The following is an 18,455-nucleotide window of genomic DNA, read 5'->3' on the forward strand; positions in this document are numbered from 1 at the left end:
TTTAGATGGCATTGGAGCTGTATCTAGCCACACAGACAAGAGTGTAGAGAGAGTAGAGCAGCAGGCTAAGCATGCATCCTTTGGGTATGCCTGTTTTGTTTGTCAGTGAGGAGGAGATGCTTTGTCTGATATGCATTGAATGTGGTCTTCCGATGAGAAAGTCAAGGATCCAGTTACAGAGGGAGGTACAAAAGTTTTGATTTTGAAGCTTGTTGATGAGCTTTGAGAGGATGATGTTATTCAACGCTGATCTGCAATAAATAAATAGCAGTCTGACATAGGTATTGCTGTTGTCCAGGTGGTCCAAACCAGTGAGATTGCATCTGCTGTAAACCTGTTGTGGTGATAGGCAAATTGCAATGGGCCCATAAGACATTGAAGCAGAATTATGCCATTCAGCACGTTGAATCTGCTCCACCATTGCATCATGGCTGATTCCAGATCCCACTCACCCCATATACCTGCCTTCTCACCATATCCTTTGATGCCTTGACCGATCAGAAAAAGATCAATTTCGGCCTTAAGTGTTGTTATGATTCCAGCCCCCTCCCTTGTGAGAATCGCAAGAGCACCCGTTGAAGGGGGGGGGGGTCAGTAGACCCAGTCGGAGAGAGAGAGAGAGAGAGACGTGCCAAATTGCAGGTACGACCAGCGATACAGAATAAAGACAACAGCGACTATTGTCTCATGGAGACCACGTGAAAAGCCTTTGGACAGGGTGGGCTGGTTGAGAGAGAGATTGCATCATCCCAACCTGATTGACACCTGCGACCCCGTGAGGAAGTATAAAGGAGAGTCTCAGGGGGACAGCCCCTCAGACGCACCAAGAAGACACGAGAGTGTCCCGCAGCAGCGGGAAGCCATTCTGAAGGAAGCCACGTGCGTTAGATTCCGGGATTGGAATCTGTGGCTGGAATCACAGGAAACCGCTTTTAACTAACATCCGGGAGAGGAAACCAATGCTCCCCCGATTTTCATGAAAGATTCATCGAGACTCGGCAAGTTCTTTCTCTTCTCCCCCCAATCTCTCTCTCTCGGTCACCCCACGAAAAAAAACCAGCGATTGGGCTGAGGCCGGCAGACTTTCAGAGTGACTTTTATATTTCCAACGAACAATCTATTAACCCCTAGACATCAGCAGAGCTCATTTAAGAATGATGATTATTAATATACCCGCGCTTTAGATTGAGTGTTGACGATGTGACCTATCTGAATGTACGTATTAACCCTACTTTTGTGTCCCTTTACGAATAAAACGTTTGAAAATAGTGACAACAGACTTCAACAGACCTCTCTATCTTTGCTGGTAAGTTATCCAGTTATGGGATACGTAACAGTGTATACACGGATGGCCTCCACTGCAGTCTGTGGCAGAGCATTATACAGATTTGCTACTCTCTAGCTAAAAAAATTCCTCCTTTGCTCTATTGTAATTCCTCAATTTTGAGGTTGTGCTTTTTTATGGTGGATGCCCCCCCCATAGGAAACATCCTCTCCACGTCCACCCTGTCTCGTCCTTTCAGCATTCAATCGTGCAAGGCCTGGCTATAGTTCAAAGTTTTTTATTTGGTTTTGCATCCTCATCATTTTCTTCTTAAAAAGCAGTTAAGTGTTTTTGTTCTTCATTATTTATTATCTACAAGGAAGTTAATAGAACATATCTTCAGGTTTTTGGTACTGGTATTAATCTGGTGAATCTGGGCTTCGTTCCCACACCACTGCTGTGTCCAAGTTGTACAGGTTTTTCCATTTTGTTACATAATAAAGTGTAAATGAAATGGAACACCATAAGATTGTCAGCAAAAGAAAGTAAGAGAAGCAACTAAATTTACCTGGACTGTGGCTACATCCACACTTGACCGGATAATTTTGAAAGCGCCGGTTTCACATAAAAACGATAAGTGTCCACATTATGCATTTTAAAAAATATCTCTGTCCACATTGAAACAAAGATTTCGGTGAATCTCCTCCTACTGCGCATGCGCAGGACGCATCTACTGAAAACAAATGACATGTTTGGTGTCGTATCTTGCTGTGAAAGACGGTGCATGTTTGTTCAGTTACAGACTAGAAAAACTTAAATGACGGACAGCTGTTGGCTCTCACGCAGGAGGACTTAAAAGTTAAAAAAAATACTGGTGCATATGGAGGCAACCAACAGGGAGTTCACGGACAGATTGACCCGGCTGACGACAGACATTGAAAAACTGACTAACTCTGTTGCATTAATAAAGCTCCTTGTTAAATGTATAAAACATGTCTGCATCAGTGTTATCTTGTATTTCCATACAATGTTACATTAGGCTGTTACACATCTATTGTCAGAGAAGTACTGGCATAAATAGGTAAACCACCTTCATACGAGCAAGGACGGAAAACAGGGCAAAGTGAGTGTACTTATTTATTCAGTAAGTTATAGGTCAAAGTATTTGGTGAGTACATTTCTAACTCTTCTGGCTTCAGTCTCATTGCCATCTGTTCTGAAATTGTTAGGTTGCGTTCAAAAAACTATGAAATGGCGTGCTGCCGTCTAACAGTGTTTTCAGTTTTCTCCGGTTACCCCATCCACATTGATCTGCCCAAGCGGCGTTTTCAAAAATACATACCTTAGACAGTGTTTCTGAAAAGCTCCAGTTTCGGGGGATGAAAACGGCGTTTTAGTGTAGACGAAGGGTAAAAAAGCTTCGATTATGGATTTATCCGGTGTAGTGTGGACGTAGTTTGAGACCCTTTCCTCAATGAACATTAATGAATCTTTACAAAGCACTTACACCTTTGTTGAGGGAAACCTTTGAAAGGGCATCTCTTTGGTCTCATGTTCACTTAGTATTTATGCACAGCAAAATACTGTCTTTGTGTTAGCACTTCTCTGACATTTAGCTCCTTTGCTGAAATCTGTTTCAACTTGTGAAGTTAGTTTTGCTGAACTGGGGACGAGCATTACCAAGTTAGTAGTGTGATCACTCAAGTTGTGTATGAGATCCTCCTCATAGTTTGTCTATCAGTGGGTCTTCAAGTATCGCCACAGGAGTTAATCTGGGAGGTTAGGGTGAGATTCCCTTTAAAGGAGAATGTCTGGACATGACTGTGATTAATGTGGGAAGGCTGCTTCATGGTCAGTCACGATGTGGTCCTTGAGAGATTGGGGTCAGAGACCAGTAGCATGGCAGCTAAGAAGACTGGGGCCCCTTCCTGCTGCAGTCTCTCACCACCTTCACTGCAATTGTGATGTTTCATTATCTACTGCCAACTCCACTGTTGAAGTCTAGAACCTTCTCCTTGGCCTTACCACCATGGGTGACCCTACCAACAGCTAAACACCAGTTGGCATTACTTTCGGGATCTCAGGAACTCTCAAGCCGCTGCACCGACAAGGTGATGATTCTCTTAGAAGACTAAGTTAGTATAAACTGATATCACTATCAATGACTCTTTCCCTTGATTTTCTACAGTAAGGAAGAAGCAATAATAATTAGCCCAAGTAAATTTTTACAGTATTTGCTGAATATCATAAGACATAGGAACTGAACTCGGCCATTCAGCCCATCGACTCCGCACTGACATTCCACCGTGGCCGATCCCAGATCCTATGCACCCCCATACACCCACCTTCTCACCATATCCTTTGATGCCCTGACCGATCAGGAAATGATCAACTTCTGCATTAAACTTGGGCTTGGCCTCCACCACAGTCTGTTGCAGAGCGTACTATATTCTCTAGCTTAAAAAAAAATCCTCCTTACCTCTGTTCTAAAGAGTTGCCCCTCAATTTTGAAGCTGTGCCCTCTAGTTCTGGATACCCCCACCATAGGAAGGATTTTCTCCACAGCCACCCTACTAGTCCTGTCAATGTTTGGTAGGTTTCAATTGGATCCCCCATCCCCCCACATTCTTCTAAATTCCAGTGAGTACAGGCCCAAAGATGCCAAATGCGCCTCATACGTTAACCTCCTCATTTCCTGAATCGTCTTCGTGAACCTCCTCTGGACTCTGTCCAATGACAACACATCCTTTCTGAGATATGGGGCCCAAAACAGTTGACAATACCCCAAATGTGGCCTGGCTACTATTTTATAAAGGATCAGCATTGTTTCCTTGCTTTTATATTCTATTCCCCTTAAAATAACTTCCAAAATTGCCTTTGCTTTCTTTACCACAGACTCAGCCTGTAAATTAACTTTCTGGGAGTCTTGCACGAGGACTCCCAAGTCCCTCTGCACCTCCAATGTTTGAAACATCTCCCCATTTAGATAATAATCTACACTATTGTTCCTTTTACCAAAATGCATTATCGTACATTTCTCAACACTGTATTCCATCTGCCACTTTTTTTGCCCATTCTTCCAATTTGTCTAAGTCCTGCTGCAATTGCATTGCTTCCTCAGCACTACCCACCCCTCCACCCATCTTCATATCATCTGCAAACTTTGCCACAAAGCCATCAATTCCACTATCTAAATCATTGACAAACAATGTTCAAAGCAGCAGTCCCAATACTGACCCCTGAGAAACACCATTAGTCATCGACAGCCAACTAGAAAAGGCCCTTTTATTCCCACTTGCTGCCTCCTCCCTGTCAGCCATTCCGCGATCCATGCCAGTAACTTTCTTGTAACACCATAGGATTTTATCTTGTTAAGTAGTCTCATATGGTACCTTATCAAATGCCTTCTGAAAATCTAAGTAAAGGACATCCACTACCTCTGGGGAGGTTGTGACCTGCACAGAAAGGGTGGGTAATCCCTGAACTTGAGGGAGACCAGTATCCTTGCTGGCAGATTTACTAGAGCTCTTGAGAAGGATTTAAGCTAGTTTGGCAGCAGGATAGGAACCAAAGTGATGGGTCGTATGATGGGGCAGTTGATGTACAGGTGGATGCAGCGTGTTTCAAGTCTGTGAGGAAGGATAGATAGTTCATGGAGCAATATTACAGTCAGTGAGATTGGTTCAAGTATGTCAAATGTGCTTGAACATGTTGATGTCCTGAAGAAGGATTTTGGCCTGAAGCATCGACTGTTTATTCATTTCCGTAGATGCTGCCTGACCTGCTGCGTTCCTCAAGCATTTTGTGTGTGTTTTGCTTTGGAATTTCAGCATCAGCAGACTTTCTCGTATTTATCAAGTGTGTCTATTTTAATGCAAGAAATATCAGGAACAGTGGTGATGAGCTGGGAGCATGGAACTATGATGTTTTGGTCATTATGGAGACATGGCTCTAACAAGGGCAGAAATGACTGCTGATGTTCCGGAATTTAGAAGTTTCAGAAGGAACAGGAAGGAAGGTAAAAGGTGGGTGAGTCTTGTTAGTAATCAAGGATAGTATCACAGCTGCAGAAGGAGAAGGTGTCATGGAGGGAATGTCTGCTGAGAGAGTTTGGGTGGAAGTCAGAAACAGGAAAGAAGAGATCACTCTATTGGGAGTATTCTGTAGAATTTCCAATAGCAACTGAGTCACAGAGGAACAGTTTGGGAGGCAGATTGTGCAAAATAACATAGTTGTTACCATGGAAACTTAAGTTTTCCCTAATATTGAATGGCACCTCCTTTGGGCAAAAGGATTAGATGGAACAGAATTTATTAGGTGTGTCTAGGAAGGACTCCTGACTCAGACTGTAGACAGACGAGCAGAGGATAAGCAATATTGGATTTAGGTCATGAACCAAGTCAGGTGTCAGATCTCTCAGTGGGACAGCATTTTGGAAATAGTGACTACAATTCCCTGACCTTTACTATAGCCTTGGAGAAAGATAGGAGCAGATGGTATGGGAAGGTATTTAACTGGGGGAGGGGAAGCTATGATGTTGTTGGACAGGAACTGGGGAATATAGAGAGAGAACAGGTGCACTCAGGGAAATTCACAACAGAAATGTGGAAGTTGTTTGGCAGGAGCTTTTTTGTGGGATGGTGGTTCTAGATAGGTTTGTCTCCTTGAGGCAGGGAAAGAATAATAGGATAAAGGAACCATGGTTGACAGAAGATGAGGAACACCTTGTCAATAGGAAATACTTAAGTTTTTCTTAGGTATACTTAAGATGTGGAAGCAAGGATCAGACAGCACTCTAATGAGAAGGACCTTGATGATTGGGAGAACGGTATTAAACAGGTTGATGTGCTTGAACATGTTGATGTTAAGAAAGGATGAGGTAGAACTTTTGAAATAAATTAGGAACCCCCAGGCTATTATGAGAAGCAAGGGAAGAGAAAACTGTACCCATGGCAGTGATCTTTGCATCCTCACTGGCCACAGGAGTAGTACCAGATGATTGGAGGATGGTAAATGGTATTCTTTTGTTCAAGAAAGGGAGTAGGGATAACCCTGGGAATTATAGACTAGTAAGACCTACTTCACTGGTGACAAATTCTTAGAGACAGCATTTATGACTATGTGGTGAAGCATAGTCTGATTAGGGATAGTAAGCATAGTTTTGTCGGGACAAGACTCGGATTGAATTCATTGTTGAAGGTAGAGCTATTATTGTGATGTATATAGATTTTAGTGAGGCTTTTGATAAAGTTCCCTATGGTAGGTTCATTCAGAAAGTCGGGAGGCATGGGATCCAGGGAAACCTGGCTGTGTGGATACAGAATTGGCTTACAATAGAAGGCAGAGGGTGGTAGGAGATGGAGAGTATTCTGCTTGGAGATCTGTGATTAGTGGTGTACTGCAAAGATAGAGTTGTGGATCGTGTGGAGGGTTGTTGGAGGTTACAATGGGACATTGACAGAATGCAAAGCTGGAAAGAGAAGTGGCAGATAGAGTTCAACATGGAAAAGTGTGAAGAGATGAACTTTGGAAGTTCGAATCTCAAGACAGAATACAGGATTATTGGCACGTTTCTTGGCAGTGTACAGGAGAGAAGGATCTTGGAGTCCTATCCATGGATCTCTTAAAGTTGCTGCATAAGTTGATAGAGTAAGAAGGCCCATTGTGTGTTGGTCTTCATTAGTCGGGATTAAGTTCAAGAGCCTCAAAATGCTGCTGCTCTATAAAACCCTGGTTAGACCGCACTTCGAATATTATGTTCACTTGTAGTTGCCTTATTATAAATGTGGAAGGATGTGATAGCTTTAGAGAATACAGAGGAGAGTTACCAGGATGCTATCTGGACTAGAGGGCATGTCATATGAGGAAAGGTTGAGGGAGCTAGGGCTTTTCTCTTTGAAGCAAAGAAGAATAAAAAATGACTTGATTGAAGTGTGCAAAATGATAACAAAAGGGATCACAAATTTAAGGTGATTGGAGGAAAGTATGGGGGTATGTCAGAGGGGTTTTTTTACACAGTGGTGGGTAACGTGGAATGTGGTGCACGAGCAGCGGTGGAGACAAGTGCAACAGAGATGTTTAAGAAGCTGTTAGGCACATGAAGATGGAGATATGGGGTCCATTTACTGGTAGAAGGGGTTAATTAGTTTGGCACAATATTGTGGGCCTGAGGGCCTATTCCTGTGCTGTACTGGTTTATGTTCTAAATTTAGTGATAACATTTCCAGCCGAAAGAAATTGAGCTGATTTCCCATGTTCACAACAACAACAGGTCTTGTAGCATCAATTTTAACAGGTTGTTACTGTGGTTAAGAAACAGATGCAATTGAACATCAGTCAGAAAAAAGTTATATCTGTATTCACATTGCCTTCTTTCATTCCATCATCTCTGCAGTTGACCTGAATTAACTTAGTGATTTCTCCCCGGATTACAACAGATTCCCCATGTTTTACCACCATACATATATCAGGAATTCTTGCATATTTGCCTATTTGCAGTTATATTCCTGACATTATCGATATTTATTTACTTGCTGGCATGTTGCATCTGTCACTGAACTTGCCATTTGTTCTTCTGTAGCAGTGTTTCTCTTGATGTTTAGATATTAAATCCTTAGAAGTGTGTTGATGCTTGTACTTGTATTTTTCATTTTAATGTAGAACTTTCAGAGTGTAACTGGTCATTGATACAAATGATGTGCGGGGGTGTTTGAGAAGTGCCATAAACTGTGGATTTGTTCATTTTGAATATAACATGGGATCTTCTCACAAGAACACAAGAAAAAGGTGTAGCATTAGGCCACCAGTCCTCCCAAGACTTCCAACCATTCCATATAATCATGATTATGCTAGCCTCAACTCCTCTTCTGTGCCTTAGCCCAAAATCCTCAAGCTCTCAGTATCATTGTATCATTCTATTCTTCAAATATATCTCATAATCTGGCTCTCGCCAAGCTTGGGGACAGAGAATTTCAGACTTCCTACTTTCAGAATTTTTTACACACCTCAGTTTCAAACAACTGGCCCCATATTTTGTAGCTATTTTTCCTTGTGCAGAATGTGGAGGAAATCTGTCACTAGTTGTGCCCACATATTGGATATTCTTTTCCATTAACATCATTAGACGTGATTGTGCTGGACCTGAGTAGAGCCAGCAATCATTTTTAAAAATCTATTTAGTTACAGCCCGCGTCACCCAATTGGACCCGTATGACCAATTAACCTAGTAATCCGAACGCCTTTGGAATGTGGGAAGAAATTGGAGCACCAAACCAAACCATGCGTCACAGGGAGTGCACACAAGCTCCTCACTGACAGTGACGGGAATTGAACCCAGGTCATGGGCACAGTAAAATGATGCACAAATTTCTATGCTACTGTGCCACCCCTAATCTTGAATAACTTTAACTTTTTGCTGTTTACCTGTATTTTTAGAAGCAGTATGAAAGGTGAAATACACTATACTGGCTCTATGTTTGGAATATATTGTTAGTGTTTTTGGGATAAAGTTGATTTGTTAGAGGAGGCATACAGATTCCAATATTTTCTGTTAAATTACTTTGTCAGCTGGAGAGGCAGATGTTGATGCAGAACGAGATGAGACAGAGGCAAGTCGCAATGCAAATTGCCTGGTCCCGTGAAATAATAAAGTACTTCGGAACTTTCTTTGGACTTACAACAGTTGGTTTAACAATAGGGTAAGTACTATTGGTTGTTTTGAAATCACTCCTCATCATTATGTGCTGTGCCATGTGACATAAGCTAGTGTTCATCGACCAGTAGCTCTTTGAGACTGTCCCAGTAGATCCCAAGAAAAAATTAAAAATGCGCACCAGGTAGAAAAGACCGGAGGCAAAATCCCGGAAGCAACCTCTCCCCACAAACAGCTCTCTGCAGCGGGAGCACCGCTACATCACCATTATCCTAATCGGCATCAACCTATCTTTATAATGCTCAAATTACAACACTTCTCCCCCTTTAAATTCCAACATTCCCCAAATGTGAAAGGACTGGGAAACAAAAAACGGTGTCATTAGCTTGCGTACCTCTGAATTTTATACTGGTGTCTCAGTGACGGTTTACCAATACAAAACACCTGAACAACGCGGCAGATTCAACATTCAGTCTAACAAAGGAAACTGTCCATTCAAATATTCAGTCTGTCAGGAGGTTTGCGAGGGCGCTGTGCTGCAACAGATGAAAATTAATAAATCTAAGTACAGGGGCTGTCTTACTGACAGGCACCTCACAGACTGTCTCAAACTGGCTGGCTGTAGTTATGAGCCAAATTTCAGGGAACTAACAGAAAATATTCAGCCCCAGTCATCACACTGAGTGCAGCAGTCAGTTTTTGTTCATTTATTTTTCATGTTGAAATCAAATTAAATAATGAAACATAGAATTAAAGGTGTTGTAATGTGAGCATTATTAAAATAAGTAATACCGATTAAGATGATGGTAACATAGCAACACTCCCACTAAGGAAAGCTGCCTGCAAAAAAAGACTGTTTCCGGGGCTGTGGGGCTCCACTTCCAGTCCCTTCTGCCCGGTGTGCATGCGTATGTCTAAACAATTTAGTAGGTTGATCTTGCCTTTCACTAAGGTCAAGGTAGGGGATCTTGGGCTTAAAAAGGTTTGCAACCACTAACATAGGCAATCACAGTCTTTGACCTTAATTGTTCTTGGCAAAAATTTTCCTCAGAAGTGGTTTTCCATTGCCTTCTTGTGGGCTGTGTTTTTACCAGACAGGTGACCGCAGCTATTATCAATACTCTTCAGAAGTTGTCTTCCTGATGTCAGTGGTTGCATAACCAGGACTTCTGATATGCACCACCTACTCAAATGACCATCCACTACCTGCTCCTTTGGCTTCACTTGACCCTGATCGGGGGTTGGGGGGTGCTAAGCATGTGGCATACCTTGCCCCAAGGTGACCTACAGGCTAGTGGAGGGAAGGAGTGCCTTACACCTCCTTTGGTAGAGATGTATCTTCACCCACCTCCTGATTTATGTACGTACATATATTGGGAAACTGCTTATTTCACAACCTGCTATTTGTTGATTCTCCAGTGACCCACAAGAAGCAGGTCAGTGCATGTTAAAGAAATCTTTTCATCAATCATAGAGGTGAGGTCAAATAGGAAAGGTGGTGGGAGATCATGCCCCTTGACTATGAATAGTTCCATCCCAGCTTTGTTTTTCTACAGAGGCTGCTCGCAATAACATTTCATTGAAATAGAACTAAAAATAAATTAGTGTATGATTTTTTTAACCTAAAAATACGTCACAGAAACGCTACATGATACTGATGACAAGAAATGCCCACCAGTCTCCCCTCTCAAATGAATAAAGGTTACTTTTTAAATCTAGAGCTACTCATGACAAATAATGGCCCTGTAATCTCAAACATTTTGGGAAATTAAATCCCCACTGATCACTGAAGGATTTAATAAACTGATAGAAGTCATGGTGATTATTTAAGTTTGCCATTGAACATCGCTCTTGTTCACTAATGTCCTTCACTCTGGCCTTTCTGTGACTCCTTATGCACATGAGAGAAGTAGTCTCTCATCAGTGCAGTAGATGGTTAGTGTTGGCCTTGTCGATAAAGGGTAAATAATAAAGCACATTTGGGCCTAAATTTCAATGTCTTGTTCCTGGGTGCCATTGCATTGGTCTATGTTGCTGAAGAAAGCTCAGAAAAACTGGACGTTTCAATGATGCTAATTGATAAGCTCTCCCCCATTCCAGGAACAGCGGAATTCCTTACAAACGCATTCAGCCAAAGCTTCTTCAGTCATTAAAGACACATACATTAAGAGCAGGACACTTGTTTAGCTTCTAGAGACTAAGATATCCTTCATTAAGTCTATTCTGTGATTCCTGAGAGAACAGTGTTCTATTAGTTTTACCATCAAGTGCCTTGAAAGATTGGGTGGCCCAGAGATCCTCCAATGTTAGAGATGCTGGGAAATAGTCAAAGAACTTAAGGTTCTGAATGCCTACACTTTGTAGAAGTCTGTAATGCCAATGCTTACTGTTATACATACTACTATGGTTGAAGGAATAGTTGATGAAATCTAGCTGAATGAGAGCAACTCCTTAAAGAGCATCAGTTTGATCAGCAGACTTTGAGATGTGTCAATTATTAGCTAATGTGGACTTGGATACTTCAAGATGTATTTGGTTTATGGACATGATGTAAATGGGATTAGTGCAGTGAACAGCAGGTGGTATGGACATGGTTGGCTAAAGGGCCTTTCTCTGTGCTACATGCAACTTATGACTCTATGAAACAAGGAATGTTGAGAGTCTGGTCCCAGGGTGCCTGGAAGATACCTTTTACACCTCCTTCTCAACCAGTCTGGTGTCATCCAAAAAGAGTATGCTGAAGTGCAAAGTTAAAAGTAAATTTATTTTCAACATCTGCTACCCTGAGATTCGTTTTCTTTTGGGCATTTGCAGTAAATTCAAATAAACACAGTAGAAAACAATGAAGAATAGACAAATACCCTATGAACAAAAGACAACAACTTGTATAAGTACAAAAGGAAACAATATAATAATAAATGAATATTGATAACATGAATTGTTGAGTAAAAGTAAGTCCATTGGTTGTGGAATCAGTTCAGTGCTGGGGTGAGTGAAGTTACCCTGTCTAGTTCAAGAGCCTGATGTTTGAGGGATTGTGGAGAGTGCTGTATATTGACTGGCTGTATCATGGTCTGATATGGAAACACCAATACCCTTGAACAAAAATTCCTACAAAAATAGTTGATGCGGCCCAGTCCATCTCGGTAAAGCCCTCCCAACTACTGAGCACATCTACATCAAATGCTGTTGCAGGAAAGCAGCATCCATTATTAGGGCCCCTGTCCCACCACCCAGGACATGCTCTTTTCTCGCTGCTGCTGCCATCAGGAAGAGGGACAGGCACATCAGGACTCACACCACCAGGTTCAGGAACAGTTATTACCCCTCAGCCATCAAACTGTTCCACCAACGGGGATAACTTCATTCAACTTCACTTGCCCCATCATGTAAATGTTCCCACAACAAATGGACCCACTTTTAAAGACTCTTCATCTCATGTTGTTGATATTTATTGCTTATTTATTTAATGTTGTTATTTCTTTCTTTTGTATTTGCAGTTTGTTGTTTTCTACACACTAGTTGAATGCCCGAGTTAGGTGGTCTTTTGTTGATTCTATTTTGTTCATTATTCTGTAGATTTATTGACGATGTCAGCAAGTAAATGAATTTCAGAGTGAACGTTTATGGACTTTGATAATAAATTTACCTTGAACTTTAACAACTGATTAACAACCCATTGGCATTGTAGCGAGGTACCCGTATTGTGCTGCCGTTTGCGGCCCTCAGTGTGGGTCCTGGCTTCCTGTTGTGGGTGTCGTACCCCATCAGGGGCAAGACGCTGATTTCTGCTCTGGTGTCGACCAAGAAGTGGCGTCCCGACTGTTTGTCCCAGATGTACAAGAGGCTGTCCTGGTGGCCAGCCGCCATAGGCATTAGCGGCTGCTGGCCCTGGCCCTGTCCCTTGCAGGGCAGGCGACAACAGTGGGCTTCTGTGCCCCACTGCTGGTGGTAGAAACACCACTCTTCACTGTCCTCTTCACTCCTGCCTCTGTGTTGTGTGTGCCCCCCTGCTGGGCCTGGTCTGGTCTGCTGTTGGGTGTGTGGCCTGGTAATCTGACCGACGGACGCCATGCTCTCCCTATTGGCTTTCCATAGCACGTCTGCCCGGGCCGCCACCTCCCGGGGGTCACTGAAATCTGTGTCAGCCAGCAGCAGATGTATGTCCTCGGGCAGCTGCTCTAGGAACGCCTGCTCAAACATGAGGCAGGCCTTGTGTCCGTCAGCCAGGGCCAACATCTCGTTCATCAATGCTGATGGCAGTCTGCCTCCCAAATCGTCCAGATGAAGCAGGCAGGCACCTTGCTCACGCCGTGAGAGGCGGAAGGTCCCAATGAGCAGCGCTTTGAATGCTTCATATTTGCCTTCTTCCGGGGGCGACTGTGTGAAATCTGCAACCTGGGCGGCCGTCTCCTGGTCAAGGGCGCTCACCATGTGGTAGTAACGCATGGAATCAGAGGATATCTGCCAAATCTGGAACTGGGCTTCTGCTTGGCTAAACCACACGCATGGTCGCAGCCTCCAGAAAGTCGGCAGTTTTAGCGAAACGGTGTGAACAGATGAAGAGTCGGTCATCTTTGGTCCAAATCCCGTTTGGATCGTCGGGGTTACCAATGTAGTGATGTACTACATACAGAGCTAGAGACCACACGCAGTCGGTAAGTCGTTTTGAGGCTAGTTTATTCAAACTTCGCAGCACTGGCATTTAATCCCTAGCACCCGCCCTCTCTGGGCGGAAATGACCTCAGAGGTGCATTACCAAAGTCTCTCCCCGCGCGCTGGCTACTTGTGAGCCGGTTCGCCTGCGCAGAAAGTGGGTCGCTACAGCGTGTATTTTGAAAGGAAGATCTAAAGAAACTAATTCTTCCTTCTTCCGATATCTGCATTTCAGATCTGACCTGGACTGTTTTCTTTGTGCAGAGCTATGAAGAAGAAGTCACCAAGATTTCTGGTCCCCATTATTCCCCTGAGCTTCATCTTCGCTTATCAGTATGATCTGGCTTATGGAACGTTAATGATGAGAATGAAAGGTAAGATGCATCAGTAATGTCACTACAACTTTATGAGCACTGTCAAGGACTGTATGTTTCTGTTGAAATGTTTGAGATTACACTAGGCTTTATAATTTAGTTTAAACTGGTAGATTTAAGACCAATAGAGAGGAGTTGTTTCCTTATTTGGTGTAATCAAGGCAAGAAAACATAGAAAGGGCTTCTATGTCAGGATGTGGAAACCATAGAAAAGGTGCAGAGGAGATTTACAAAGATGTTGCCTGGATTGGGGAGCATGCCTTATTAGAATAGGTTGAGTGAACTTGGCCTTTTTGCCTTGGAGCAACGGAGGATGAGAGGTGACCTGATAGAGGTGTATAAGATGATGAGAGGCATTGATCATGTGGATAGTCAGAGGCTTTTTCTCAGGGTGGAAATGGCTAACACAAGAGGGCACAGTGTTAAGGTGCTTGGAAGTAGGTGCAGAGGAGATGTCAGAGTTAAGTTTTTTACACAGGTAGTGGTGAGTGCATGGAATGGGCTGCTGGTGTCGGTGGAGGCAGATTCGATAGGGTCTTTTAAGAGACTCCTGGAGAGGTATATGGAGCTCAGAAAAATAGAGTGCTACAGGTAACCCTAGGTAATTTCTCAGGTAGGGACATGTTCAGCACAGCTTTGTGGGCCAAAGGGCCTGGATGCTGAGTCATAGTTACAAACAACACACAAACTGATCATCAGACATTTTTGTAAACAAAGGAAAGAGCAGGAGAAGTTACTCAGCCTCTCAAGTTTGCTCTACTATATAGTAAATTCATAATCTGTTACTCCCACTAACATATAAAAATATATATTGACTTTGTTTGATAAACGAGCTTTCCAAAGTGCACTGTTGTGACTCTTAAATAACAGCTTCTCACATTTCCCCTTGTGAAACCAAGATGATTTGATGAATTCTGTTCATGATCTGCTTGAAGATTCAAGAGAAGAATGTTCCAGTCCTGTTCCTTTATTGTTCTAGCTAATTTTGAATCTTTGAGTAATAGGTTATCAAATGATTAATTTTACATTCACTATTGGTTCTAAGAACATTTACTAGTGTTAATTTAATCATTCAAGTAAATTGCTTCTTCAAGCACTGCTGCAACAGTTTAACTATTCGATAACAAGATTCCTCTCAATTCTTCTTCAGCAGTTAATGTCAACCCCAGGCTGAATTCAGTTATGTATTTAAATAAAACTTGTTTGCTTTTCATAAGACCATAAGACATAGCAGCAGAATTAGGCCACTAGGCCTATAAAGTCTGCTTTGTAATTCCATCTTGACTGATTTATTGTCCATCACGACTCCCTTCACCTACCTTTTCCCCAAAACCTTTCACTAATCAAGAAACTATCAATTTCTCCTTTAAATCTTTTGGCCTCCACAGCCTGCTTGTGACAATGAATTCCACAGATTCACCACTCTGACTAAAGAAATTCCTCCTCTTTGTTCTAAAGTGCTTTCCTTCTATTCTGAGGTTGTGTCCTCTGGCCCTGGAGTCCCCCACTACAGAAACTTTCTCTTCCTGTCCACTCTAACTTGGCTTTCCAATATTCGGTAGCTTCAATGAGATCCCTGCAACACCGCCCCCCCCCCCCATTCTTCTAAACCCCAGCACGTACAAGCCCAGAGCCATCAAGCACTCCTCATGCATTAACTCTTTCACTCGCAGGATCATACTCATGAACCTCTTCTGGCCACTCTCAAATGCCAGCACACCTTTTCTCAGATAAGGGGCCCAAAACTGTTCACAATATTCCAAGGGCGGTCTGACCAATGTCTTATAAAGCCTCTGCATTATATCATTTTACATTCTACTCCTCTCAAAATAAAATCTAGCATTGCATTTGCTTCCTTACTGCTGACTCAACCTGCAAGTTAACCTCTGCTTTGATTGTGCCTTTGATTTTTTGAATTTGCTCCCCATTTAGAAAATAATCTATGCCTTTATTCCTTTTACCAAACTACATGACCATATGCTACCCAGCACTATATCTGCCACCTCTTTGCTCATTCTCCTAATCTGTTGAAATCTTTCTGCTGATTCCCCGCTTCCTCAAACTTACCTGGCCTTTCACCCATTTTTGTATTGTCTGAAAACTTGTCCACAAAGCCATCAACTTCATCATCCAAATCATTGGCATGTAATCTGAAAAGAAACAGTCCTAACACTGACCCTTGTGGAACACCACTGGCAGTCAACTGGGAAGGAAGATCAGCCCAAAACATTACCAGTTTATTCACTTCCATGGTAGATGCTACCAGACCTGCTGAGATCTGCCAGCATTTTGTGAGTGTTGTTCTGGATTTCCAGATCTGCAGGCTCTCTTGTGTTTAACCCCTTTGTTGTCAATCTTTTTCCTCCTGTGAGTCAGCTAATCTTCTATCCATGCTGGCGTCTTTCCTATAATACCATGGGCTCTTGTTTAGCAGCCTCATGTGTGGTACTTAATGCAGCTCTCTTTAAAAAAAATCCAATAAGTAAGACCCACTGACTCTCCTTTGCATTTCCTGCCTGGTATTTCACGACAGTTTCCCTTTCAGTCAGTTACATAAAGGAATATAGCTTGATGTTTTACAATAACTGGTCCATTTCTCATAAAAGAATATAATAGTTGTATTGTTTCTGAAGTTGCATGCCCTGATGCTGCAGCTGCTATTTTCAGATTGTAAGCACCAGAAGGAATATTCAACACTTATTAAGAAAGGCATTGTGTGTGGATTTGTTGAATGTGAAAGAAATCTTGGCATCTATGCATCTATTTTCTGAATTACAAAGAACTTTTGATGAGGATTAAACATCTGGCAATAACGTGGATTTGATTGTCACAATTTTACATTCCAGATGAGGCAGAGAACATCATTGATACAGAGCAAGCACGACTTGGGATGCCAAAAGGGGTGCCAACATTTGAAACCATCGAAAAAGCAAGGAGGGCTCGGACTACAGTTTTCATACAAAAGTAAGACTACTAAATTTTAAAGAAGACCCAATGGATTGAAGAGAAAGAACGTATGAATGGTACACACTTGTTCCTGCATGGATCTGTTGACTCATCCTGTACTTTTTATCTTAATAAATTGTTCTTTCTTTAATAAAGCTTCAAACATTCTGTATTTTTTTAATTATCAAGCTGAGTGACAAACAATCTTTGGGGTCAAACACCATCTGTGGAAAGTGTTGGCTGACCAAAGGTAAGGAGTGAAAATATAAAATGAAAAGATCTGGGTGAATCCAACCTTTTTTCAGCAGATTAGATGCAGTAAGTGTTGGTGTCGGAGCCTTACCGAAGGTTGGGAGAGACAGAGAGAATAAGGAGGAGTAGCTTCAGATAAGGCCGGTCTTTTTTGGCGCAGTGAGGTAAGTGTCAGTGTCAGAGGCCCAAACTCAACAGCAAATAAAAAGAAGGTAGAGTCAAGTGGAGTGGCCATTGATAGGGGAAGAGTTTGGCTTAACAGGCTTCAGGGGAATATTTGCTTGGTTGCGGAGAATGTGTGTGAGGTACTTAACAAGTATTTTGCATCAGTATTTACCAAGGAAAAGGACATGGAAGACCTGGAGACCGGTGCTGAGTGTATAAATACATTAGGGCATCTAAGAGTTCGAGGTGGAGGAAGTGTTTGGCATCCTAATGAGTATTAAGATGATTAACTCCCCAGGGATCGATGAGATTTACCCCAGTTATTGAAAGAGGCAAGGTACGTGTCCTCTTTCGCCACAGGTGAGGTCCTGGAGGGCTGGTGAGTGAACAGTGTTGCACCTCTATTTAAGAAGGGAACAAGGGAAATTCTTGGGAACAATAGACTGGTGAGTCTCACATCAGTTGTAGGGAAATTGCTAGAGAAGATTCTTAGGGGTAGGATTTATAGTTGCAAGATGAAGTTTGTGAAACCTTTGCAATGATTTGGTTTTCTGCATTAATTGCTCATAAAATGTGGTCTGATCTTCATCTAAGTCACAATAACAGACAAACATAACCTGTCTAAATTAATAACACACAAACAATTCTACTTCTCATCAATACTGAGTTACACCATTTAAACTATCAGAGTCTTGGTTCAAAAAGTATGTGAAGCTCTGGGGTATAACCTTCTACAAAGTATTTGGAGTCAGCTGTTCCAGTCAATGAGATTGGAGGTGTGGGTTGTAGAGGTGCCCTGCCTATAAAAATACAAACAAAGTCAGGTTACTGACAGAGCTTGCTCTTCTCAAGAAAGATCTGTTTATATGCATCATGCCTCAATCAAAACAACTTTCAGAGGCCCTTAGAAGAATAGTAGAGAATCATGAAGCTGGAAAAGGCTACAAAAGCATTTCTGTAAAATTGTGTTGATCAGTCCACAGTAAGAGAAATTGTCTACAAATGGAGAGATTCAGTACTGTTGATACTCTCACTAGGAGTGGGCAACCTGCAAAGATCACACCAAGAGCACAACATGAAATGCTGATGGAGTGAAAAATAACCCAAGGATAACAGCAAAAGGCCTGCAGAAATCTCTAGAACTTGT

At 42.3% G+C, this 18,455-nt stretch overlaps 1 protein-coding gene across 3 annotated transcripts in view; it reads left to right on the plus strand.

The window, feature by feature from the left end:
- Nucleotides 1-17,046, plus strand: part of plgrkt (plasminogen receptor, C-terminal lysine transmembrane protein) — a 55,495-nt gene extending 38,449 nt beyond the window's left edge. For all 3 annotated transcript variants that reach the window (XM_059974883.1, XM_059974882.1, XM_059974884.1), the window contains 3 exons: nucleotides 8,831-8,961; nucleotides 13,836-13,945; nucleotides 16,792-17,046. In XM_059974883.1, coding sequence (XP_059830866.1) covers nucleotides 8,831-8,961; nucleotides 13,836-13,945; nucleotides 16,792-16,913 — 363 coding nt within the window. In that variant the 3' untranslated portion in view covers nucleotides 16,914-17,046. The remainder of the gene's footprint in view (nucleotides 1-8,830; nucleotides 8,962-13,835; nucleotides 13,946-16,791) is intronic.
- The last annotated feature ends 1,409 nt before the right edge of the window (nucleotides 17,047-18,455 follow it).

This window comes from Hypanus sabinus, chromosome 7, assembly GCF_030144855.1.
Source record: "Hypanus sabinus isolate sHypSab1 chromosome 7, sHypSab1.hap1, whole genome shotgun sequence".
Lineage (NCBI taxonomy): Eukaryota > Metazoa > Chordata > Chondrichthyes > Myliobatiformes > Dasyatidae > Hypanus > Hypanus sabinus.